The 25,212-nt window shown below is 36.9% G+C and overlaps 2 protein-coding genes across 3 annotated transcripts; both read right to left on the bottom strand.

Annotated features, from left to right (window-relative positions):
* Positions 1-2,689: 2,689 nt before the first annotated feature.
* On the bottom strand, positions 2,690-18,107 carry LOC133329638 (homeobox protein prospero). Of its 2 annotated transcripts, none has more exons than XM_061538114.1 (5): positions 15,041-18,107; positions 13,318-14,383; positions 11,609-11,794; positions 3,059-3,203; positions 2,690-2,933 (listed from the first exon to the last, which is right to left on the bottom strand). In XM_061538114.1, the coding sequence occupies exons 1-5, from the start codon at positions 17,847-17,849 to the stop codon at positions 2,754-2,756; spliced, it is 4,386 nt and encodes a 1,461-aa protein (XP_061394098.1). In that variant the 5' UTR covers positions 17,850-18,107; the 3' UTR covers positions 2,690-2,753. The 2 variants fall into 2 exon arrangements, with proteins under 2 accessions (XP_061394098.1, XP_061394099.1); XM_061538115.1 differs by having other exon boundaries at positions 11,609-11,785.
* LOC133329623 (probable serine/threonine-protein kinase DDB_G0282963) lies at positions 18,005-19,418 on the bottom strand. The gene is made up of 2 exons (XM_061538099.1): positions 18,059-19,418; positions 18,005-18,012 (listed from the first exon to the last, which is right to left on the bottom strand). The coding sequence occupies exons 1-2, from the start codon at positions 19,416-19,418 to the stop codon at positions 18,005-18,007; spliced, it is 1,368 nt and encodes a 455-aa protein (XP_061394083.1).
* Positions 19,419-25,212: the final 5,794 nt, after the last annotated feature.

Genomic DNA, 25,212 nt, shown 5'->3' with positions numbered 1-25,212 from the left:
TTTCTTATGTTTTATGACTGGATTTTTTCTCCTCAATAACATATAACGAATGCATCCTTTCCGAAAAGCCTATTTATCTATAAAAAGTTGGAGTTCTTTTTTACAGTCGATTAGAGCCCAACAGACTGTTGTCTTATATCACTCTATCTATTCTTGTGGAATACAATGAGTCTTCTTCTGGCAAAGATTTCTAAAGAATGTAATGGAAGATATGTGATCCAAGATCTTCTTCCAAGTGAAGTTCTAACATCGAGCATTTGCTGCAAGACCGGCATAAATCAAAAATAGTGATCAGACTTCATCTTGTTTAAAAAATTCAGATGAATATCTCTTTCAGACACTGATTGAGAAGCTATAGAAGTTCCTCTGTTTTCTGTAAGGTGTGACATCGAATTCCTAACAAATTAAAACTCCCATATCTGCCTTTTGTCTTTTATGTCCAATAAGAATCAAATAGGCTAACCCTTTTGCAATTTCAGAGTTGATCTCAACTTTTAAAAATTTCCCATCAGATAATTTCAAAAGATCTCTCAATTCTACGGAGACAATCTTAAATTTCAAATGAATATCTAATATGACACATTTTCCTTTTTAAAAGGAAATATTCCAATTGGTCTGTAGACATATTTCTGGAAAGAAAAAACCTATTATTTATTTGCTGACAAACAAATTAAAACTCCCATCTCTGCCTTATGTCTATTAAATCCAATAAGAATCAAATAGGCTAACCGTATTGGAAATCAGAGTTGATCTCAACTTAGAAAAATCCCCTATCAGATAATTTCAAGAGATCTCTCAATATTACGGAGACAAGCTTTAATCGCTCTCTTAACGATTTGATATGGGAGAGGTGGTCAAAACGTTCTGGTGTCTCAGAAAAAAATTAGTCATTGACAAAGATTTGCTAACAAACAAATAAAAACACCCATATCTGACTTGCTGTTTTGTTTCAGAGTTTTAGACTTGTTTTCAAGAGATCTCTCAATATTACAGAGACAAGCTTAAATCCCTCTCTTAAAGTTTTATTATGGGAGAGATGAACTGAACGTATTTGTATGTCAGTGTCTCAGAGGAGATTTCTCAAATTCCTCAGAAGAATGTTGGGAAATAGAAAAGAATTTGACAATCTTCTGTAATATTCCCCGTATTCTTGAAGTTGAAAAATGCCGCCTAGAAAGTGACTTTTGTTAATGCAACTATCGATTTTCTCCTTAAATTTTTTTGAAGTATAAATGAAATTAAATAAAAACAAAAGAACTCAAATTGGTGAAATTATTTTTGATTATTATTATTATCAATAATATATATAGTATAGGTGTGTTTGTGTTGGTGTTTGTTTGCTTGTTTTGTAGGGAAAATGTGATTTTTATAGTTAACATAAATTACAATTTAAAAATAAAAACTTAAGGCATATTTTGTAAATAAAATGAAATCTAAAAATATTATTTTTCTAAATCATAAAAAATTAACTAAATTCATATTAAAAAAAAAAAAAACCTATAATAGTTTAGTATATATTTCATATATAAATTCTTAAAATTTTAAAGAGACTTAACAATTAAAAATAATATTTAAATAAAAGGAAAAACCATATATTTTTATGGTAAAATTATATATACATTTCTTTTGTTTTTCTTTTTGTTTAATGAGAGAATAAAAATAATTATAACTAACCAAAGACTAGTGGGTGACATTTAAAAATTATTTTTTACAAAACTAAAAAATAGTGGTGCAAAGGAAAATCATAAATCAATTAGTAACTTAAATTGTATATATAACAATAGCTTATACAAAAAACATAACTTAAACAATAAACTTTGGTTTTTTAAAAAAACATACGCTCAATATTGTAGAAATACTTTTGTTTTTTAGTTTTTTTTTCATTTTTTTTTGTAAAACAATTTTTTGGAACTTATAAAAATCATAAAAAAATTACACATAGACACAAATTATGTTTTTGTTTTTAAATATTTTTTGTTTTGTTTTAAAAATGTGTTTTTTTGTTTTTTGAAAAATATTGTATACTTTTTTGTTGCAACCTTGTGTGTATGTGTAAATGATTTGTGTTGTGGTTGTGGTGCAAAAAAACTTCAAGACCTAACCTAGAATTGCCTTTTGAAAAAATCTTGCTTTTCTTGAGCTAGGCCTAATAATATTTGTTTTTATTTTTTCTTGTTTGTATAGCATTAAAAACTCTGTTTAAAAAATATTATTTTTTCTTCATCTTCTTGGTGATTTTTTTTTATAACAGGAAAACTTTGTCTATGTATAAATATTTCAACTATGCTTTGCTTTGTATGCTGGGTTGCGTTATGAGGTCGGTAATACAGTTTACACTAGGCTTGTATAGTCCTATAAGCTACGAAGTATGTGTGTGTGTTTGTATGTGTGAGTTTGAGGGGTCAAAGAAAATTTTTTCTTATGCAGTTTTCCTTAGCAAGGACCATGATTTGGTTTTTCTTTGTTTAATCAATGGCTTGTAACACAGAAAACTTTGCATTGCCTTAACATTTAGTTTAGATTTCCTTGTTGTTGTTATTATTATTTTTTCTGATATCCTTGCTAATATTATGTTTGGCTTGAATTCTTCCTTCCTATTTTATTTTTAAAGGAATTCAATTTTCTCTTATATCCTTCCTTGGATGGTTGTGTAGGACTTTTGTGGGTGTGTGTATGTTCTGTGTGCGAGTGTGTGTTTGGGTATCATTTTTGTTTGATCCTGGTTGGTAGTCGTGTTTTCATGTGTTTCACATTTACTCCAATTGTTCCAAAAAATTTGGAGATTTAAAATATTCGGGTACTGGATCGTCGAGACGTGAGATTATTTTATAGATTGATTTCTTCCACGATTGTTCTGTATCTTTGCCACCTTGTATAGCGCGGAAAAATTCACGTAATGTTTGCTCCACCACAAAACGGAAATTTTGGGGAACCTTTTGTTTTTCAAATGAAAAAAATAATAGAAAAAATAAAAAATATTGAAATTAATAAAGGAACTTTTGTTGTTGAGGGGAAATATTTTTTTAAGAGAATGGTATATTTTGTTTTGGATAATTACCTCGATATGGTTATTGCGATTGTAGTGTAAATTCAATACACGGTAGAGTTCACTATCGCCACTAATGTGCAAATCTTCGGCACATTTAACACCTTCGGTAACAGCTTGACGGGCATATTTCTCCATTTGTATATAGTAGAATTCTCTGTAGAAAGCAAAAGGAAATAAGAGCACAAATTAATAAAAAATGTTTTTTATTTAAAGAAAATAACTTTCAATATTTCAATAATTCTACAGTTTCAATAATTCTACAGTTTTTTAATATAAAATATTTTGCTAGAAAATCTTCCTTTATAAAAGTTGCAAGTATTATCCTCCTAATTGTATGCTACAAATGTCCTCCTATTTCCCTGGGGTTGTGTATCTTGCAAGGTTGTCATACACCCTCCCAAAAGTATGCAACACTTCTTTAAAATCAATTTACTTAATAATTAAGAAAAATCCTTTGCAAATATTTCAAGAATATTTCCCCCTTTCCCTCCAATAGATTGTAATGTTATTGTATGCTCATCTTAAACTTTACCAAAGCTGGGTGTGATTTTTATTTTGTCCTCTAATTCCCCCAGAGTCTTGTGCTTGTTTTACACGAACCCAATGTTCAATAAGAAAAAATCAACGCCAACATCTGCAATCGCAGTTCTTTTGCGCCAATGTGCTGCTGTATCTGCTGTAGTTGTCATTGTTTTTAATCATTTCTTGTTTGTGTATTGTTTGTTTTTTCTGATGCTGCTGCCTACTTTTAGGTGCAATCAACAATAAACGTTAGCTGCAGTAGTATCAGCATCAGTCCTTGTCGTAGAAATGTGTTTTTTTGTACCACGGGGGAATTTGTTATTTAGCGCGTTTATAATTTGACATCTAGCAAGTTGTCAGGCATGGGCATGAGAAAGACAAAAACCAACAACAACAAGGACTGCAAAGGATTTGGTGTGATAACAACAACAACAGCGCCAACGATTGCAGTTTTCTATGTGTGAACAACAAATTTTTTTTTGTTTTGTTTGTATTGTTGTCACAAGAAACAATCTTTTGAATTTCTATTTGTTATGTCAGTGAGCAAGTGAGCTTAGGGAAATCTTGAAATTAGCACGATTAAGAGTCTATTGCTATGTCAATATGGGGGAAAACAAGAACAACCAAAGAGAAAGAATTGAAAAGAAATCATGTGTGTCATAAATTGAACTGAACAGTTTAATGATATGTGTGTGTGAGAGAGAGAGAGAGAGAGAGCTATTTGCGGTATGTTAGTGAGAAGAAAAATCAAATAACAGTGGTGCCCAAAAGTAGGCAATTGTAAATAATTTTTTTCAGGGGTTACAAATTAAAATTGAACCCTAGAATTAGGCAATTGTTTTAATTTTATAATTATTTTTTAGAAACTAATATAAATTTATTTTTTGGCGGGTTTTAACTCAAAATTAAAATGTTTAAATGAAACTTTTTAAGAGATTATTCTTAAATTAAAATTCTTCTTTAAATTAAAAAAATATTAAATATTTATTTTTTGTTGTTGTTTACTTCCTTGCCATCACAATCATTATCCATTTGCCTAATTGCTATGCCTAAAAGACGGCTTCAATTTCTTTCAATTTGATAATTTAACCACAAAGTAGGCACTTGCAATAGGAGGGAATACTAAAAAAACAACAAAAACAACATAAAGGCTTAGGCGCACACCCACATACACATACTATTATGGTTATGTGCATCAGCAGCATCATCATAGCTATCTGCTATCTCTTCGTTATTCAATCTCAATTGAATTCTTTCAAGCCTACTTTTGTGTACGATGCCTGCTTGCTTGCTCGCCTGCTTGCATAAAGCAAAGAAAACAAATAATGATGATATTTCTTTGTTGGTTGGCTGGCTGGCTGTTGTTGTTGCTGCAGCAGGGGCTTCTTCATAATTTTAATTAATATTCTTCATCTTCTTCTCCTCGGCTCGGTGGGAGCAAGCAGGCGAGCAAAAAATGGCAGCAATAGCAACTTATAAGCTAATCTATGCCTAAAGCTTTTACTAATTAAATCCCTTCGCTCTGGCAAGCGCCTCAATCAACAGCATCGCCACCACCATCGCCATCCAGCCGTCATGTCCCAGTCCCAAACCCAGTATTAAGTCTCAGTCTCCAGTGTGGTTAGGGTTGGCAATACTAGTGGCATGGCAAGAGTTAATAAGAATACTGCAAATATTGTTGCATACTTTTGTGGATTTTGAAATATAAGTCAGGGGAGGTTGGCGATGTTTTCTGTATTGTTGCCATTTCTTCTGTCCCTGCAAGCAAAATCTATCGCGGAAGTTACGTCGAAGTAACGTCAAGGCGATAGAAACAGTCGCGGAAGATGTGTGTCACCTCCTTCGGGAAGAAATGAACCACGTCCGCGTCACTTCCAATAAGTAACTTCTGCGTAACGTCTAGAAGTAACTTCCGCGATACTACGCATATGACACGCAGAAGTTACTTCTTGGAAGTGACGCGGACGTGGTTCATTTCTTCCCGAAGGAGGTGACTTCCGCGATAATGCGACTATCTTCCGCGACTGTTTCTATCGCCTTGACGTTACTTCGCAACATGTTTCAAATTATTTTATTTATTTTTTCACACACTCACATTCAAAACATTATAAAATACAAACTTTTAACAATCACAATATAAATAAAAATTTCTGTTTTTTTTTTTGTTTACGCTTTTTTAAATATCACACTATTGATACACACAGATCACTTTGAAAAATTAACATTAACTGAGTTGATTTATATGTTTTCTCCTCTAACTGTTTTTACAAGCAGATAAGAGACAATTTTGAAAGAAAGCAAATTGTTTTTGTAGCATTTGATCAATCTTCTTTTGTCTTCCCAGGCGTCACTCAGAAGTAACTCAAAGGCGATATAAAGTAGACAAGAACAGTTTTGTTATTGTAATTATACAAACTATCGCCTTTTATCCGAAAAGAAGTGACGCGGAAGTGACTTCTTGGGCGAGGAAGTGAGAAACTCACTTCCAAATGCTTGCAGGGGTGTCTTTTCTCTGTGTGTCAGTGTGTGTGGGTGTGCACTCCCACAAACAAACACAACGACACACACAGTCGCACACTCTGAGAAATGAGCTATGCACAATGGCATAAGAAACCCCCTTAAGAACTGCAATCAGTTTGCTTTTTTTGTCCTGTGTGTTCTACACACAGACGACAATGACGTTGATATAAATATTAGTAGAAATGTTCTTTAGTATGTATGTGTGTGTGTGGTTGTATATTATTAATAATTTCTTTTTTTGTGCTCTTGCACATTTGAGATTTATTAAAAATTCTTTAGATACTAAAAGAGACAAATGCAATCGGTACATACATCGGTCCGTCCGTCGACTGCCTTTTGCCAAAGACAAAGAAAGTAATACCCTAAACAGAATCTAGAATACATAAAGGATTTAATAAATTGCAAAAAGGGACTTAATTTTCCATAGATGCAAGGCAAGGACAACAATATCCCAAGATATTAATGGGGTTTAGGGGTTGGGGGGGCATGAAGAGAAGTAAATAAAGACAATTGTGGATGGTTGCATTAGAATTAAGGAGATAATGAGTCTCTATTGCATTTATGCCTTGAAGTATGCCATGGAATATTAATACAATTTTATTAAATTTTTATACGAAAAGAAACAGACAAAAAATTAGGGAATTGTTTTATTTTTATGATTATTTTATAGAAACTAATTGTAAGAAAACTATAATTTATTTTAATTTAAATTTTTGCATTCTACAAATTTTTTTGAGGCAATTCACACATATTAATATAAGGAAATGGTTTTAATTGTTACCCTAACAAAATGAACAATCTACAGTGGAAATTCAAGTCCCTTTTTTCTAACACCAAAGCTAAGTGGTGTAAAGTAATTTTAAAGAAACGACAATTATAATTGAGACAAGTGACATTTTTTAGAAAGAAAGCAAAGGACATTGCCATTATTGTTGTAATATAAAGCCATTTTTCCTACAACTACAATACGGCCACGTTTGCAAAGAAATGCCACTTAGGCAAAACATTTGCCACAATATGTATGTGACATTGTGTATGTGTGTTTTGAGGAGGGGCACCTTTATTGAAATGAAATGCTTAAGTGCATTTTAAGTACTAACAAAGATCCTTCACTGGCTTCTTATACACTATGTAAATGTATGCCAGACCGCCTTTGTATATATATTTACATATATGTATATTTCATACATATGCAGTCAGCCGTTTAGGTTGACATATGAATGCCTTTAGATTTCTATACACAGGTCCTTGTATTTTATATATATACATACATATATGTATACAAAATGTCAACACACATAAGAGACCGTTGACAAGCTAATTAGTTTATTTAAGATGGTGGAAAATTTTGTGTATTTTTCAAGAGAGCTTCTTGCAATTAAAAATAGGATACAAGCACAACAACAACAAATATATACTAGCAACACTACAGAGTTGGGTTATAATTATATTAAAAATAAACATACACACACACCCACCCATTTAACCAGCCAGCCACATACTTGGAGACTCTTCTAAAACAAACACACTCAAGGATGCGCGCTGAGCTAACATGGCCACTTACAAAACACCCTCAAAGAAAGAAAATTGCATCAACACAACACCAGTTAGGCAAGGAGGCGAGGGGGAGGAGGAGGAGGGGTGCGGGTGTGTCCCACTCATATGTTATTGCCAACAAAAAAGGAATTGAAAGGAAAGGCTTATAAAAGTGCAGCTATAGTCGTCATCATAGTGTTAGATAGTCTAAAGGATACTTAAGCATTTACATAACATATTCATGGGTCCTTAAGCCTATATGCCACCCTTCCCAACCAATCTTTCGCCTTTCACGCTATAATATAACGGCATATTGCTGCTATGTCTTGTAGTGTATATTTAGTAAAATGTTTGGTTGGTTGGTTGGGTTGTTCATTCCATTTTTTTGAGGTTAAGTGTACTTTTGCAACAATCTTCATAAGCCACCTAGTATGGCAACCACTACCTCCCCTGGCCCTCTCTTTTTATCCAGACTACAAATATAGTTTTTGTTTCTTTCTCTTTCATTAACATGAAGATTCGGTTTGTTTTTCTTGTTTTATGAATGAAATTCGAAGAAAAGGGTGAGAGAGTGTGGGGGAAATATACCATTGACAGGGGGTTTGACAAGCTTATTAATAAATATTATTGGCAAAAGTTGAAGATTTTTCAAGTGTTTTTTTTTGCTATTAAAAAAAAAAACTTGAGAATTATTCAGAGCAATAATGTTGCAATGGAAAGTACGCATAAGAAGCTTGAAATAGATATTTCCTATAATTAATAGTTTAGAAAATATTGAAACTTAAACCTATTTTTTTCTAAAACTTTAAAAACAGTTTTCCCTCTCTCTTCCCTTTCCTTACTTCATCTCGTTTTTCTTTGGCATTTTCCAAAGTCTGGCTTGTCTTTGGAAAAATAACTACAATTTTGAATTACTAAGAACCCGCATTGCAATGAAACGATTTTGTGTTCTATATTTGATACCCTCAGTTTTTCCCCTACACAGTAGATGACAACAACATCAAAAACAAAAGTAAAAGTCTGCTTAAAAATATTATCTATAGACAGCCCTTATATTGGGCAATCATTTGCTTAACAAAAACAACAACAAAAAACAACCCGCCAAAAATGTTTTCAATTTCTTTCTTAAAAGTGACAGCTGGTCTCCTTGCACTGACAAATGGAGGAAAACCCTGAAACATTAAAGTGTGCCAGTAAAAAAAGAGGAATTGAAATCACCTGGATTGACTGAGATTCCCTGGCTTATGTGTGTCACGTAAATTTAGCCCTGCACACACACACCCCTAAGAACAGCTGCCGTTAAACACCTTTTCCTCCTTAACGTCTTGCAAGACGTTTGAACATGAAAACAAAAGGACAATACCTTTCAATGACTGACTTGGGTTTTTGTTACGCCGTTATGCAGAGATTCATTGTTACCCAGTTTTGTTGTTTGTGTAGTCCGTGTGAATTTGCACCTTTCCTTTAAGGATTTTTTCGTTTTGCCATAAAGAGATTTTGGGTGTGTGTGCGTGTCTTGGGTTTTCCTTAAGGATTTTGCGCATTTACGCAAGTAGGGTAGTTTAATATTTATTTACTAAGGAAGGACTTTCTTAAGATTTCTTAACATTTGCCGTTAAATGGGGTTGTTTTTGTGTAATGTAATGTTATGCCAATGTGCATGGGAATTTCTGGGCACCACCGAGATAGAGAGAGGGTTAGTTTTTAGTTGTTTGCCTTATGTGGCTTATATAAGTTAAAATGGGTGGGAATTTCGTTGGCATTACGTTTCCAAGTTTTCAATGAAACTCATTATTATATGTTTTCTGTTTTTCTTTCTTTGGTGTGGCAAAGTTAAATGTCTTCCGGTTGTGAGAAAAAAGTAACGGAAATTTTTGTTTTTTCTGAAGGACTAATTTTATTTTGATCATGAAGCTAATTGTAGGGTTAAAAGTTGTTTTTTTTCTTTTATTTATTTAATCAATTTATAATATTGTTTTTGGAAAGGTAGTAGTTTCCTTTAATTTTCATTGAATGGGCTTCAGTTCGTTTTCGTTGTAATTAGTCTAAGACATTTGACATTATTAAGGGGGGTCATTAAAGGTTGATTATTGCACAGCTGTTGGGTTATTTTTTTTAATAAAAAATAAACTACAGAAATCATTAATTACATTTTGTCATATGTTCCAATTTTTTCCCCAGTTTTACTAAAATTTTATATTTATTATTTGATTTTTTTATAAAAATAAATAATATTTTTGTTCCTTATTTCCATTAAATTTAAAAATATATAAAATATATATTTGCTCATATGAGGCTCCTTAATTATAAGTCACTTTCTTTCTTTATTATTATTTTGTCAATTGTGTATTTTTGTCACTTAAGCAGCACTTGTTAACAATTCCTCAAGAATTCCTAATTGAAAGGCATTGAGTGAAATGCACAAAAAGTGAACATTAAGACAATAACTCCATATGGCTGCTTGCATTCATACAAAGAATAAGAACACCTCATATGCTCTGCCACTTGATGCAATTATCAAGGATAATAATAAAGAAGCAATTAACAATTTGCATATTATGCAAAAAGTTATTATTATTAAATATACAAAGCCACTTTAACCACTCAAAAAACGATGATGACAATAACAACAATACAAAAAGGCCCCAAACTCTCTAAGATTTAACAGGTTTTCTCACACACAGCCAACCACCCACACCAGTCAAGCAACCAACCAAACATAAAGACCAACAATATTACACACCACCCACCCAATGAATATTATTCTTCTCACTTTAACGAAGCAGGCAGGCAAGCGACCAACCAATGCCATCTAAGCAAAGCCAAATACCTTACACTCCCATACTCTGCTCTCCAAAAACAACAACCCCACACTCTCTACTCAGCCAAACAACCAAACAGCCACCCACCCACTATTCACTCACAGCCATTGATGAGTGTGTGTGTGTGTAAGATTTATACAAAAGAACCTAATACAATTGTCACCTATGGAGAAAAAACAAAACTGTTAATGGGGAGAGGCTGAGAGGGAGCATAAACATGAAGCAATCTCAAACAAATATGTGTCTTCCCGAAAAAACACAATTGCATACGTCTCTGAGTATTTCTAAGCCCCCAATATGATTGTCTCATACAAAAATTGAATTGAGAGGGAGAATGTGGAGCACATTATAAATCAATCTCCCGTATGTTTGGCAACAAAACATGTGTGTGTGTCGACGTCTCTGAGTCTGTTCTAAACATTATTTTATGCACTTTTCAACGGAAAAAGGATTTTATTTGTTATGGGGTGTAGTGAGGGGGGATGGGGGTGCTAACAGGTGTATGAGTAAACACACACATGGCATATAACTGCAAATGTGACTGACTGACTGTGCGTATTCAAAGTATTCAAAATGCTTGTGTTTAGTCACTTAAAATTGTTGTTGCTGTCCTAATAAAAAAGAAAGAAAAAACAAAACGCAACCAACAAGAAACACAAAAGGGATCTGTGCTTTTTTCTAGCATAATATAATGCAGAAATTCTATTAGGCTTTTGACACCTTCAGCTATTCTTGGTGCAACACACACACACTCATGCTCACATGTGTGATGGGTGCACAGCAAGAGATGAATGGGTAAATGAATGCCTGGAAATCATCATAAATAAAAGAAACGAACGGAAAATGCTAATTAGCTTTGCCACACACCAACAAATGTTGGGGTTAGAATAGGTTGTGCTTTTTTTGTTGGCAGAAATCACACACACACATGAAAAAACGCATTTTTTCCTTACATATGAGGAGTTTGAAATATAAAAATGTAAAAAATAAACAAAAAATTCTAAAAATGACTAAATAAGAACATTTAAAATATTTTTTTAGAAAAACATTTCCAAATTTTTTACAACAAATTACTAAAATATTTTTCCCTAATTTTCTCATTTCCTATTTTTTGGTACATAAATTTATTTATAAAAATTAAATTTTTTCTTGTACTTACCGGAAATTCGAGAACCATTTCACCAATTGTGCTGTATTATTCTTATTGAATTTAATATCGGGGAAATACATTTTCAATACTGATGATGATGGATAGCGCACCCAGAAGAACATCAGTTTCGCTTTGCGCAAATGCATTGGCGTCAGTGTCGATGAATGCGAGGTGGTCAATGAATCGCTATTTTTGCTAAAATGTTCGTGTATCATTGGAAAGAGTTTTGGGTGTTTACGTTTATTTTTGTGGAAATGAAAATAGAAATTGTACATTTCAGTATTTTCATTGTAAGCGTTTTTTTTTTTTAATAAAAAAATATTTTTTTTTGAACCACAAAAATTGCATTCCCAACGTAAACATAACAACAAAACACACAAAGTTGTAAAAAGTAGAAAAAGGAGGAAAAGGAAGAAAAAAAGAAAACAAAAAAATATTATATAAAAATTGTATAAGAAAAAAATATATATGTATAGGTTTTATTTATATTACAAAAAATATTCATATTGATTGCATGCAGTTTATTTTTTGTTCTTTTTTCATTATTTGAATGGGGAAAAGGTGAAGAAGACTATATTTCCTCCTTCCCTAGTTTGATTGAAAGCAATTTCTATACAAAAAATCATTTTTTCCAATAGTCATCAATGTAACTTAACAGCAACAACAACAACCACAAGAACTTTGCCATTTGATCGTTGTTGTTGTTGTTGCAATTTTTCTCTTCTCTTCGTTAAAAAGAAAGGTAAGAAAAATTAAAAATAAAAACACACACCCAATACACCCACTGTGAACAGAACCTGACTGAGAGAGTGCATTGATTGATTTTGAATGCAATGCACCTTGATTGAGTCGAGTTGCCAAAGCAGAAGATTTGTTAAGGAAACCAGGTGAGGGAATGAATGGATGCATGGGTGGTTGGTTGGGTTTTGAAAAACAAGGTGCTGACGGTTGTTGGCCCCTCATGCACTGCATTTGACTGGGTCTAGTGGGGGATGTAGTTCCATGTTGTTGTAGTTCGTTTGGGCTTAAAGATTTGTTGAAGCATTTTGTAATCAATGGGTTGTTGATTCTTTAGCAGAAATTCTTAAGTTTCTTCGATTTTTATTTCACTGCTTCGCTTTGGGTTTGTGTTCTTGCAGTGTGTGTGTGTGTGTGCGTGTGGAGATGTTGGGGCTGGGGGAATGGTATTTTGATTTTAATAGTTAAGTGATTGGGGCTGTTGAAATAAGGTTTTGATTTCACTGCTACTTATTTATAAGAGATTGTTCGGCTTGTTGTTCTTTTCATTCATTCATTGGACGATTTGGCTTGTACGGTATTTGTTTTTTTCGTATTTTATTCTGTGGCAACTACTTAAGGCAGCAAGTTTTTGTATTTAAAAAAAAAAAAACTAAAGACACTTGATTGGTTTCCTACATAATAAACATGATATATACTCAGGAATGTGATTTGGTCTTAAGCTTAAGAAGGTATAAAAGGTAGGTGGGGAAGTAACACTAGACCACTTCCTCTTAGTTATTTCCAGTTGAAAATAATGGAAAATAAAAGAAAATTTTCAAATTAACACAAAGTAGGAAATTGATTACTTTATAAAAATAATTTTAATTTAAGGCACTTCACCTCTTCCCCATTTGATTAATTCCTTTTTTTTCATACACAAAATTTCAAAACATGCAAAAAAATTGTTTTAAATAAAAATATGCATTTCTCATACTCACATCATTTGTTGTTTCAAAAACGATATGGTCGGTTGCATTCCATCGAATTGCATATCAGCCGAATTGCAATCCGAATTACGATCTTGAGCGTCCATGGCAGCACGCAAGTGTGCACTGTAATCGGGTGAGCCACCGTGGTGGGCGGCAGCCAACAGCGCAGGATGTAACATGGTTGAGGGATGTGGTGGCAGTGGCGGAGAACCATCACGCGAACCATCCATCAGACTGCCCAAACCGCCTGGCGGACTTGAGGACATTTTGATGTGATGCATTTGGGCGGCTGTGGGCGGGGCGTGAGGTCCATGCGGCGGCGGTGCATGCGGATTAAAGAATGGACTGTAGGGTGAGAAGACTTGCGATTCGTGTAACGAAGGATTGGGTATGGCGACCGAGGTGGGCAACGACACGGGCAACATGGGTGGTGGTGGCGGTGGTCCCGCATTCGCATGGAATGCTGGCGGCGCCTGGCTACGCGGCGATGGACTCTGGGCGGGTGTGGTATTGCTGTTCGAATTGTTGCCTTGTTGGTTGTTGTTGCTGTTGTTCGCGGCTGACGGATTGTTGTTGCAACCGTTGTTGTTATTGCTATTGCCTTGATTCGTATTGCCGGTATTCTGATTGAGACTGTTCAGCGAGGCGGGATTCATAGGATTCTGACCGTTGGTATTGCAGGGGCCATTCATTTGGGATTGCATCTGTTGTCCATTTTGGGTCATGCCATTGACGGGACTGGGTGGCACCAGGCCATCTTGAGCCAAGATCCGGCTAACGGTGCGTGGCGTGATACGGGTATCCGTGACCTTATGGCGTTTCTTTTTCGGTGTCACCACCAAACTCAATGCCTCGTTTTGTTCCAGTTGTTGTTGCTGCTGCTGTTGCAACTGTTGTTGCTGTTGCTGGTGTTGTTGCTGCTGCTGTTGTTGTTGCTGCTGTTGATCGCGAGGCTCGGGCATACAGAAGGGATTCATCTGTTGCGGTCCGGACGATGTCATCGAATTGTAGAGGGCAGCTGCTGCCACCGGGTTCATGCCCTGAGGTGTCTTCGGTGCCTGAAACATTGCTGCCGCTGTGGGCGAAGGTCGAATATGAGGTGGTGGTATATTTATTGTACTTAAACTATTGTTGTTGTTGTTAGTATTATTTGTTGGGGCATTAAGATTGAGGGTCATATTCGAATTGGAACCATTCAAACTATTGAGCTGGGTGGCTCCACCACCAATACCCACCATACCACCATTGACGACACCATCTTGGCCGAGGTGGGTTGGGTGTTGATTATTGTTAAGGTTTTGTTGTTGCTGTTGCTGCTGCTGTTGACCAGAGGCAGCGGCCGCCGCTGACATAGCAGCCGCTGCCGCAGCATGATGCATTTGTAAGCCCATTGCCGCAGCCGCAGCGGCTGCGGGTGAGGGAAATGACAACTGATTGCCGTTAAGGCGTGGTGCAGCTATGAGACTTTGACACTGTTGGGCATTCAGTGCTGCCGCCATACTAGCTGGCGTAGCATTGGGGTTTTGGTTACTGGCCATGGGCATGGCATTCACCTGGGGACCGCTGCTACTCACAACGTTGGGCAAGTGGCCGCCCATTTGGGCGACAGCTTGCTGCGTTGCTTGCAGGGCATTAGATGGGTTAGTATTTTGTGGATTCAATGGATTATTTAGACTATTCGTTGAGCTAGAGTTATTGTTATTAACTAAGAGGAGGTTACCAGTATTATTACCTGCTTGATTGACGACGGCGGCGGCTACGGCGGAGTGTCCATTCGATTGGGCGGATGCTGAGCTGCTGGTGCTGTTCGCGTTGGAACGGTCGGCAACTTTGGTGCGTGGCGATTTACGATCGAGGATTTGGGAGGCAAGCAAGAGATCCTTGTTGAGCTGTTCGGCAGCGGCGGCCACCGAATCGGATTGTTTGCTGAACAGACGGCGTTGGTGTACGAAGCGTGTGACAATTGTATCGACCAGGGCCGATAGTGAGGTTGTAATTTCCGACTTGAGCACATCGGCAAGGCCTTCAAGATCGGCGCCGGACATGCGCATGATGGAGCTTGAGCTGGAGCGCAACATATTGAATTTTTCAGATAGTTCGCTCTTCAGAGCAGTGTTGTGGCGTAGACTGACACGATTGCTGTTGTGATGCAGCTGGGGACGTGTGGGTTGCTGTTGCAAGCTTTGCTGCTCATGTTTCAGCTGTTGCATTTGTTGTTGGCGCAATTGTTGCTGCTGCTGTTGTTGTTGAGCGGCCTGCTGTTGTTGGGCAGCCTGCTGCTGTTGTTGTTCCTCCTTGCGTCTCTGTTGTTGCTCTTGTTCGAAACGACGTTGTTGTTCTTGTTGTTCCTGAGCTTGCTGTTGTTGCAATTGTTGTTGTTGCTGCTGCTGTTGGCGTTCCTGCTGTTCGGCAGCTTCCTTGGCCATACGGGCCTCCTGTTCGAAGAAGAACTGTTGGCCCAAGTACATGGCGGCAGCATTACTGATTGCTGGATGAGGTAGGCCACCCTCTCCGGTCTGCAACTGTGGCATATGTTGCAACAGTGGCAATGGTCCGTTGAATGATTGTTGCATATGAGGATGACTCACCAAGGGGTTGTGTAGCTTACCCGACATCATTTTGCTCATCATTTGCGATAGCATATTGGGAGCGTTTTCCATGGAGGTGAGTGCGGTAGAATTGGGATTGCTCACAAGCTTACCATTTTTCATGGGCAACGGTGAGGCCGAATTGGGCCGTTCATTTTCTTGACCCGAACTTTTGTCCTCCTGCAAAGCTTCTTCATTCATGAGCGGTGGTGAGGGTGAGAGATCACCGTTATTGTCCTCCTGTTCCATGCAATCGCTGACATTATCTTCGACTTCCTGGCACTCCGACTCCTGTTCCATGCGTGAGCATAATTGCACATATTTCTGCTGCATTTCGGCCAATTGTTCCTGCATGGAGCGCAACTGGGATTTGAGGGCATTTTTCTCATTGCGTTTTTGTTGCAGTTGTGGCGACTCATTTTCGTCGGAGTCATCGGCATCGTTGAGCATCATCGATTGCAGATTCAAGCCGAAATTTAGACCGGCAGCAGCGGCCACATATCGTTCCATGGCGTGCTGTTGAGGTTGGTACAGCTTGCGTTTCTTGCAGCCGTTGACCTGCAGATGGGCCTGGTTGGAGGCCGAGGGACTGGAACGCATACTGGACACAATGTTCTCGACACGGGCGCGTTTCAAATCGGATTTCTTGGGCATACCTGAGGACATGTCCTTGTCCAAATCCTCATCCATATCATCTTTGCTGTTATCCAAGAGCATCATATCCGATTGCGAGGGAGATGCCAGTGACTCGAGATCGGAACGGGAATTCAGACCCATCAGTTCCACATCCTCGAGGATGTCATCGGCTTCCTTTTTCGTCACAACACCGGACATATCAATTTGTTCATTGTCGACCTGTTCCTGGCCATGCTGGGAATCCTGGCCATCGAGTTCCGACTGTTGGTCCTCGTGCTGAGAGTTGTGTGGCGAATTCATGCCTCCACAATCTGAATCGGATGATTTGCGACGCTCCACTGAGCCATTCATCAATTCCATGGATGATGTGGGCATATTGGGTTCACTTTTAATTTTGATTTCCGACAGTGAGTCCTCAATGAGGTTTATCACATTCGAATTGTCCGATTTTGAATCGGTGACATTGTTGTTGTTATTATTGTTATTGGCTGAGGCATTATTGTTATTGTTGTTCAATTTTAACGAGTCCTGATTATCTTTGTGTTGCTGTTGCTGATTCATAACCGAGCGCAGTTCCTGATCCAGCTGCATTAGCTCCTTTTTGCCTTGCAGAATATTGCGCAGCATGTGATGGGCCAAATCGTTTTGTTGTTGTTGCAAACTGGGTGAGGTGGATTGTGTGTTGTTGGTGGAGCCAACATTGTTGCTGTTGGCATTATTGGAATTGTTATTGCCCACCGATGGAGCACGGGGTGGTGTACCCGAACCATTGCGCTGGGCATTGGTGTTCTCTTCCAGGGAACGTTCACTGCAGTTGCTGATGCGACGATTTTTGGGCGATTGTGAGGAGGATATCTGTTGGTCACTGGATATGGAATTGTTGTTGAGCAATTTACTGTTTGTGTTCAGACCAAGCGAATTGACAAGTCCGGCAGCACTGAGCAGATCGGCACTGGTGGCCGATTCCATGGCTGCGGCCAACATGGCATTATCCAAATTTGTGGGTAGACCACTGGTAGCATCCTGGGCCTGCTTCATTTGACGGCCGAATAGTTCGTTCAACATTTTGGCCGAACCAAAACCGTTGGCCCCGAAAAAATTACCTAGAGCTGCCGTAAACTGGCCGGTCAGCAGGGAGGCGGTGGGCGATGTTGTCGAGGAACTGGGTGAATTCTGGGGAAAGTTTTTCGATGCTGCAGAACAATGCTGGGCAGTGGGCGATTGTGAAGTGGACGATGATGATGTGGTTTGATTCAGTAAGGCCCCATATAGAGCTCCTCCAGCGGCACCCGCGGCAGCCGCAGCAGCACTACTCATTAAGGCAGCAGCTGTTGACGGCGTCAATAGGGTGGGTGGCGTAAGGGCCGCTGTTGTCGCTGACGATGATGAGGGACTGGCTGAATTTTGTTGGTGCTGTTGTTGTTGTTGCTGAGTTAATTGTTGTATAAAATTTGGCAATGATGCGAAAATATTCAAATCACTTTTGTCAAAATCTTCGAAATCATTAGAAAATGTTTGATTCGAACTGGTATTGTTGTTGTTTGTATTATTGTTTTCATTCACAAAATTATCACTTGAACGCGATGTTGTTGTCGTCCTTAGCGAATTATTCTTATTCTTTTTGTTATTACTACTACTACTCGTATTATTATTCTGATTTTGATTTAAGGACGATGTAGAAGAAGAAGCACTTTGCACATTATTCGTTTTATTGGCTCGAGACGAGTTCGTTTGTAACTTTGAATTTTTATTTGATTTACTTTGTTGGGTCGCGTTCGAATTTTGTTTAAGTTCCGTAAATTTTCTCGACGAGGTGCTCGACAAAGACGTGGCTGTGGTCGATGCGAGAGCTAACGGAGCTGACGTTGTTGTCTTACTGACGGCACCACTATGACTACTTTCAGAAAATGTTTCAACGACTTGGACGACTTGTTGTTTACCGTGGATGTTGTCTACGGCCGTTGTCAACGACGTCGTGGCAGCCGTGGTTGTATTCTGTTGAGTCGTAGACAACGACGAAGTCTGAGTCTCTGTTAAGGTTGGTGGTGTTGTTGTAATGAGTGTGTTTGTGGCTGTGTTAGTGTTTGCTGTTGTTGTGACTGTGGCTGTGCCAGCTACGTTTGGTGGTGTTTTTGTGTTGGTTGTGCCACCACTACCACCACTACGGCCACAGCGTTTAGGGCTGTTATTAAGAGAATTACCGGCGAAGAGAAATATAACTTCGTCGTCTTCTTCGTTCTGTGCCGTAGTAGAGGATGTTGCCTTTGTAGTGGGCTCCCCTACGTTGTCGTCTGTGCCGTCGTCGTCGTTGTTGTTGTCGTTTATTGCCTGCTCTTCTTTGCTGGGCTGCTCTTGCTTAGTTGCCGTTGTGTGCTGTTGTTTTTTGTTGCCTTTCGTTTTGTTTGAGTTGTTTAGAGAAGAATTTTCGCCTTCGCCTTTGCGTTTGAGTTTTCCGTCAGTGTTGCCGTTGTTGGCTTGTGACCGCCGTTTTCCACTACTGGCAACTGGGTTTTCTGTTTGTTTCTCCTTTTGCTTGGAGTTGTGTTTTTGCCCTTCTGCCTCCTCCTCCTCTTGTGGCTCGGGTTTCTGGTTCTGGTCCCCGGCACCCACTAGATTACTGTGCAGAGTTGTTAGCTGGGGCGAACAGTGACCGTTGCTGTGTGTTTCCGCTTCCGTTTTAAGATTTGTCAGTGTGGCTGTTAGCTGTGACTTGGAGCATTCGTCGAAGCTATTGTTGTCGTTATTCGCCGCTTCATAGATATCCGCCGTTGTGCCGGTGGTAGTGTTGTTGGTCAAAGCTGAGTGCGAATTTGTTAAGGTTGCCTTAAGCAAAGACTTATCATCGGTGAACAAACCAAAACAATCTGTGTCCTCCTCTGATGACATCATCAGATGCCACCCACTACCACTCGTTACTGGAGAGTAGTGGATGGTTGGATTGTTGCGGTGATGGGGTATGGGGGCGATGGAACCACCACAGCAGCAACAGCAGCAGCACCACCAGTTGTATTCGGAAGGACGAAGACGAAGGCGCAGCTGTTGTTGGGGCGGGGGAGTAGAAATCACCCTTCAACACGTTGTCTTGATGATGTTCGGTTTTTGTTTTTGTATTTTCAATTCCTGAAGAGGTAAACAGAGAGCAGTAATATTTTTCTCTCTGCCTGGCTCTCACTTGCTGTTGGGGATTTTTTTAAGAAATAACTCCTCAGGTGAAGTTAATGAATTCGCCGTTATAATTTCTCCTTAGCGTTTCAAAACACACTCTCACACAAACACTCGTTTTGTTACTCAGAGTAATTCGCCGTTTCTCTGAGTTTGACTTAATCTTGTGCAGTGCTGTGTTGTGTACTGAGAGAAAGAGCCAAGAAGTCGTCTCCGCTGGTTTTCTGTGTGTGTGTGTGCGTGTGTTTGTTTGTTTGTTGAAACTTCTATTGGTGGCAGACAGGCAGACAATTTCACTCACTCACTTACTCACTCACTGGTTTCGCTTGGTCTCACTTGGTTGCCCCCCAAAAAAATCAAAACACTGCTGTGGAGGAAATACACGCCAACAACAATAACAAATTAGAGAAAATTCGCCGTCTTTGTTAGATTGTTTGGTTGGTTGGTCGGTGGTTGTCTCCCCCACCTAAAAAATACGAACACACACACAAAAACAAATCCAAAAAATATATTCACGTAAAATGCGTTTTCAAAATGGATTTTTTTGGTATTTGTTTGAAGGGGTCGTTTGATGATGGGAGTGGGGCCAAATTTAACTCAACACGATGTGGGTTGGTTTGGTTGGTCGGTCGGTTGATTCTCCTTTGTCTTGTTGTGGCAATGAAAATCTATGGAATTCTTTATTCTCTTTTAAAAAAGTTTGATATGAATTTGAATGAAGACTTCAGCCTTGGCGACTTGTTGGGTACTTTTGTTTTTGACTCGATTTAATTTTTGTTGTTATCAGTCTAGTAGAGGGAAATTTCGTTACTTTGTGTGTGTGTGCGTGTTTCACGTCCTTTGCTTTTTGGTTTTGTTTTCTTTTGGCGTTCTGTTTAAAAAAATAGAGATTGACTTAGTTGGTTAAGCCTTTCTTTGTGGTGTTCTGGTTCTCGCTGATATCCTGACGCTTCCTTTAGCTTGTTAATTATTTCGCCAAACTTAGAAATTTTGATTGGTTCGGAATGTTAAGTTTTGAGTTTTCTCTTTAGTTTTAGCCTTCCGTTTCAAAATGTGACGTTTACGTTTTTTCCTTTTTCTAATTGTAAATTTTGTTTTATTAATTCTTTCCACCACCACACACATGCGAATGTCTTTTGCATTTAATTTTTAATAAAAATTAATTTGTTTGTGCTTTTTCGGTTGAATTTGCAGTTTGTCTCTGTTTGGGTATTGTTTTACGTTTAGTTGATACATTCAAATTGATTGGTAATTTGTTTGGTTGATTCCAAATTTTGTTTGGTTTTTTATAAAGAAAAATTATGCGTTTTGTTTTAATTTTCTCAATGATTTTTCTTTAAAAATTTGGATTTTTTTGGTATTAAATGTTTTTTTATTTAGTTTTGTTTTTTAATTTCAAAAGTTTGTATTTTGTTTTGTTTAACTCTCTCCTTTTTTACGCGCGCTTAAAAGTCTCTCTGTAAGTATAGAAAAAAAATAGACAAAAAAGAAAAGGAAATGTTATTTGGAAATATTTCAAGTGAATGAGTTTTATTTTACACTCATCTAAACATAAAAAATATATTGTTTGGGTGGGTGTTTGTATGTTGTCAGATTTTGTATGTAAATGAAATTCCCCTTTAGATAATTTACATAAGGATTTTATCCTTTTTGCTAAATTTCATTTAGAAAAAAGGGGTATATTTTGTTTTGCTCTTCTTTTTTATTCAGAAGATGTCAAAAGGAAGGAGAAGCCCTAACATAGATAATTCTATTCACCCTTTATTTACACAGGTTGTGTTATGTTAACATTTTTAGATACTCATCCTTATTTCTAACCCTTTTTAAATAAACTTGGTAGTGAGAGAGTGGGATGCCATGTAATGTTGGAAATTTTAACTTTCACTTAAAATTTTTGAGTTTTTTAAAGCTTCGCAGAGTGAATTGGGATTTAACCTAAATTCTACTCATGTAGACCGAAGACAAAAGCTAAGGGAGTTTAGAATTTTCCAATGTATATATTCGAAATTTAAAATTTTCAATTTATCTTCTCGTTGCTATGGTTAGAGTTGTTACTTCACGGAAATATAGGTCAAAAAAAAATATTGTTGAAAATGTGACTTATTTAAAATTTGACTTATTGTGACTTATTTAACTTAAAGTAGTCCTTAAAATTGGTGGCCTTATATTTTTATCATCACATTTAAAAGTTGAATGGAAAGCTTCAACATCTGACGACTCTTGTGGTGACCAAATTTACTAATATGGACAGAATTAAAATAAATAAATAAAGAAACCCATAGAATTAATAGGCTAATATTTAAGCCTAGATATTAAGGGTTTTGGATAAAATGTGGATGATAAACAGTTACACTTTTAGGCCACAAAACATATATTTAGAATTCATAAAAAAATCAAAACGTTTTTAACAAGTTCTATTAGTAAAAAATATTTTATCTAGGGTCTTCGGAGATATTCGAAAGTCGAATAATAAAAGACAAATAATTGTGTACCTTGAAAATTTGATTGAAATCAGAGCTGGCCAAAACGTGGATTGGTGGGTAATTTGTCTTACAGCCCTAATGTAGTAATGGCTTTATTTCAGCACGCTAAGAAAGAAATGCACGTTTAACCTCTCCGTACCAAAAGTTATTATTATTGACCAAAGTTCAAGGGTAGACACCATGCAACGGTACTCGGTATTTTGGTAACTTTAGACAGATTTTCCAACCGAATTGACAGTAATTTGGCAATTGGGTTTTCAGTGTATAACATACAACCGTACAAATAATAGTTTGTGGAAAAAATCCATTAGGCCGGTCGTCGAAAATGTCGATAAAATTGGAGAAATGATCAAAGTTGACCGGCATGTTAGCAGTCGTAACATCGCCCAGGAACTAAAAATCGACCATAAAACTGTTTTAAACCATTTACATAAAGCAGGATTCAAAAAGAAGCTCGATATATGGGTGCCACATCAATTAACAGAAATAATATGATGGATCAAATTTCCATCTTCGAAGCCTTGGCCAAACGGAATGAGATATACCCATTTGTTAAACGAAAAACCTGCGCGAAAACGATTGTGATCAAAGAGCGGTGATGCACCTCAAACGGTGACCCAATCAGGACTAACGACCGGGAAGTTTCTGCTATCCATTTGGTGGAACTGGAAGGGGATTATAGTTGCTTTCATATGGCCAAACGATAAATTGCTGGCCAGTTTTGATGTATCCGCTATACAGTCCGGACTTGGCACCAAGCGAATATCATATTTTTCTTGTATTGCACAATTTATTTAATGATACAAAATTGGTATTTATTGTGGATTGTGAAAATCGACTACTAGAGTTATTTTGCTAATAATAATAGAGCAGGACCCCCCCATAATATGCCCTCAAAATGGGGATTTTTGAAACGTTTTTCAATCACACCACATCTCCGCACAATAAATTATTAATATTGCCCCAAGTTTGTATTTTGAGAATTTTTGACACGTTGTTCAACCGGATTAGCTGTAATTTGGTATTTTGTATTCTTATTGGCTGTCAGATCTCACTACCAAAAATATCCATATTGATCCTCGTTTTATTATAGCTGCAATATAACGGTAGCCCCACTATTAGATATTTTGAAAATTTCAATCATCTTTTCCTCACGTATTTTCGGTATGTTCAAGGTCCAATCATAACATGAGATATCTGCTAGGAGCCCCCAACTTTAAATTTAAATATGTTGATTGTCATCCTCATATAAAAAATTGGGCCGGGTCGAACTTAACATCGTTTTTACTAGTTATATTTATTAATTTAAATCCCAATCAAAACCTCTAATAGCCATAGGTTCCCCAATAATCCGAAATATGTTGATCGTGTTTCCTTTTTTTTCATTGTTATGGTCTAAGAAAAGCCACTTCGACCTTCATAACAAATGCTAATAAGTTCAAGTTTAAAACAATTTCCCACATTACCCGTTTGCCACAAACTATTGTCAGCTATTAAATTAATATGCTTAAGCAAAGCCAAGATTTTCCCATCAGTCGCCAGAACACACACAAAACTAGTTCAATCCTTGAGGATTTTCCCAAGAAAATTAAAATCATCTTAATAAAAGAAGGAAATAAAAAGAAAATCTTAAGACATCGTAGAACTTCAAATAAAACTTGTTTTCCCTTGAAGAAAATCCAAAATGATTTCTTAACAAATTAAATTATATTGAAGCAACTACCACCACGAATGGAACTTACTACCTAACAATGAACATCGAAGAAAAAAATAAAACTCTAAAACAAATGAAAATTCCTTTACATCCAACCAAGGTTCCCTGCATAGGCATTTGCGTAAGGCCAGTAAGCCAGAAATGCATTGCAACAATTCTATCCCCTAAAAACAATGGAAAGAGAGTGCGGAACAGAAAACTTAGTTTTTTTCTACCAATGTAATGGAATGTGTGCAGTACAGTTTCCGCTGTTCCGTTTACCACCCTATGTCCTCATTAAAAAAATAATGCTGTTGCATTTTCATCATCGTCATCATCAAACACAAATCGATGAATAAGGACAATGACCAAGAGGGTAATAGTTTTGTAACCACCACCATCGACCTCATCAACATTTTTTAACGTTATTGAACAAAGTTTAGCTTCTCAAAAATATTGACATAGGCAAGAAACTACCACTACCACCCCTTGAACATTTCACAAAAAAAGGATAACAAACAAGGACATTGTGTGGCTGCATAAAAATGCATTACTAAACATTTGAAAAAAAAGGGAACATTCCTTTAGTAAAAATATAGTTTTTTATGCTCTTCTTTTGAAAAATGTCAAAAAATAAAGCCAACAAGTCATAAAAGTTGTCTTGGCAACCAATATTTAGGAGAAATTAATTGGTCATCGGGTACTTACAGGAGTTAACATTTCTTTTGTACTATGAGGAATTTAATACTTTCTAAGAAACTGAGAGTACTGTAATGTTTACTCTTAAAGTCTTATAATCTTGAATAAAATAAAATGATCTTGTGATGTACAAAAATCGAATACTTATCTTTTAGGGATAAGTAAAGTGCTCTCCTTCCCGTAATTTTTTTCTTAAATATTAAATCTAATTAATTTTTCTGTATTTAAAAAATCTGTTCTATTTGAGAGCACTTTTATACTTAATGATGTTTTCAGGCTCTGGAAGTTCATTAGTCAAATATTCGGTGTGGAACCGCCATAATATGCAGGCTAACAATTTTAGCCAAGGTTTCTGATGTCAGATTTTATCCTCCGACATTTTCCTATTTTTGAAAAGAATTCTTTGTCGGTTAAAATTTTGATAGAGCTACAATTTTATAAAACAAATAATTAGTTGCTTTTTGCATATACGTTGAAGTTTCTGCTACGATGGTTGATACTGAAAGCGGGGCAGAATAGTCTACCACATTTTAGAGATCCCATATATCAGTAGCTCTCCTTGTTATATTTTTGTTGGACAAAGAAGTATTTCATGTGGCATTTATTAAAGTTTTAATAGACACGAGGAAGTGTATAATAGGGG

This window comes from Musca vetustissima, unplaced genomic scaffold, assembly GCF_032173495.1.
Source record: "Musca vetustissima isolate MV318-11 ecotype Yass unplaced genomic scaffold, APGP_CSIRO_Mvet_v1 utg14204, whole genome shotgun sequence".
Taxonomy (NCBI): domain Eukaryota; kingdom Metazoa; phylum Arthropoda; class Insecta; order Diptera; family Muscidae; genus Musca; species Musca vetustissima.
The sequence above is the reverse complement of the archived record's forward strand: the minus strand, read 5'-3'. Positions and strand labels throughout refer to the sequence as shown.

What these genes read in the sequence shown, in the direction of transcription:
- LOC133329638 (XM_061538114.1), bottom strand. Translation starts at nt 17,849, where the DNA reads ATGAGTAGTGCTGCTGCGGCTGCCGCGGGTGCCGCTGGAGGAGCTCTA. An exon ending in CGCCGTCGTCAATCAAGCAG is followed by an intron (nt 14,384 to 15,040) that starts GTAATAATACTG and finishes CTTCGCCCACAG; the next exon opens with CGGCAGCAATGTTTCAGGCA. An exon ending in ATCGCAATAACCATATCGAG is followed by an intron (nt 2,934 to 3,058) that starts GTAATTATCCAA and finishes GAAAAACAAAAG; the next exon opens with GTTCCCCAAAATTTCCGTTT.
- LOC133329623 (XM_061538099.1), bottom strand. Translation starts at nt 19,418, where the DNA reads ATGTCATCAGAGGAGGACACAGATTGTTTTGGTTTGTTCACCGATGAT.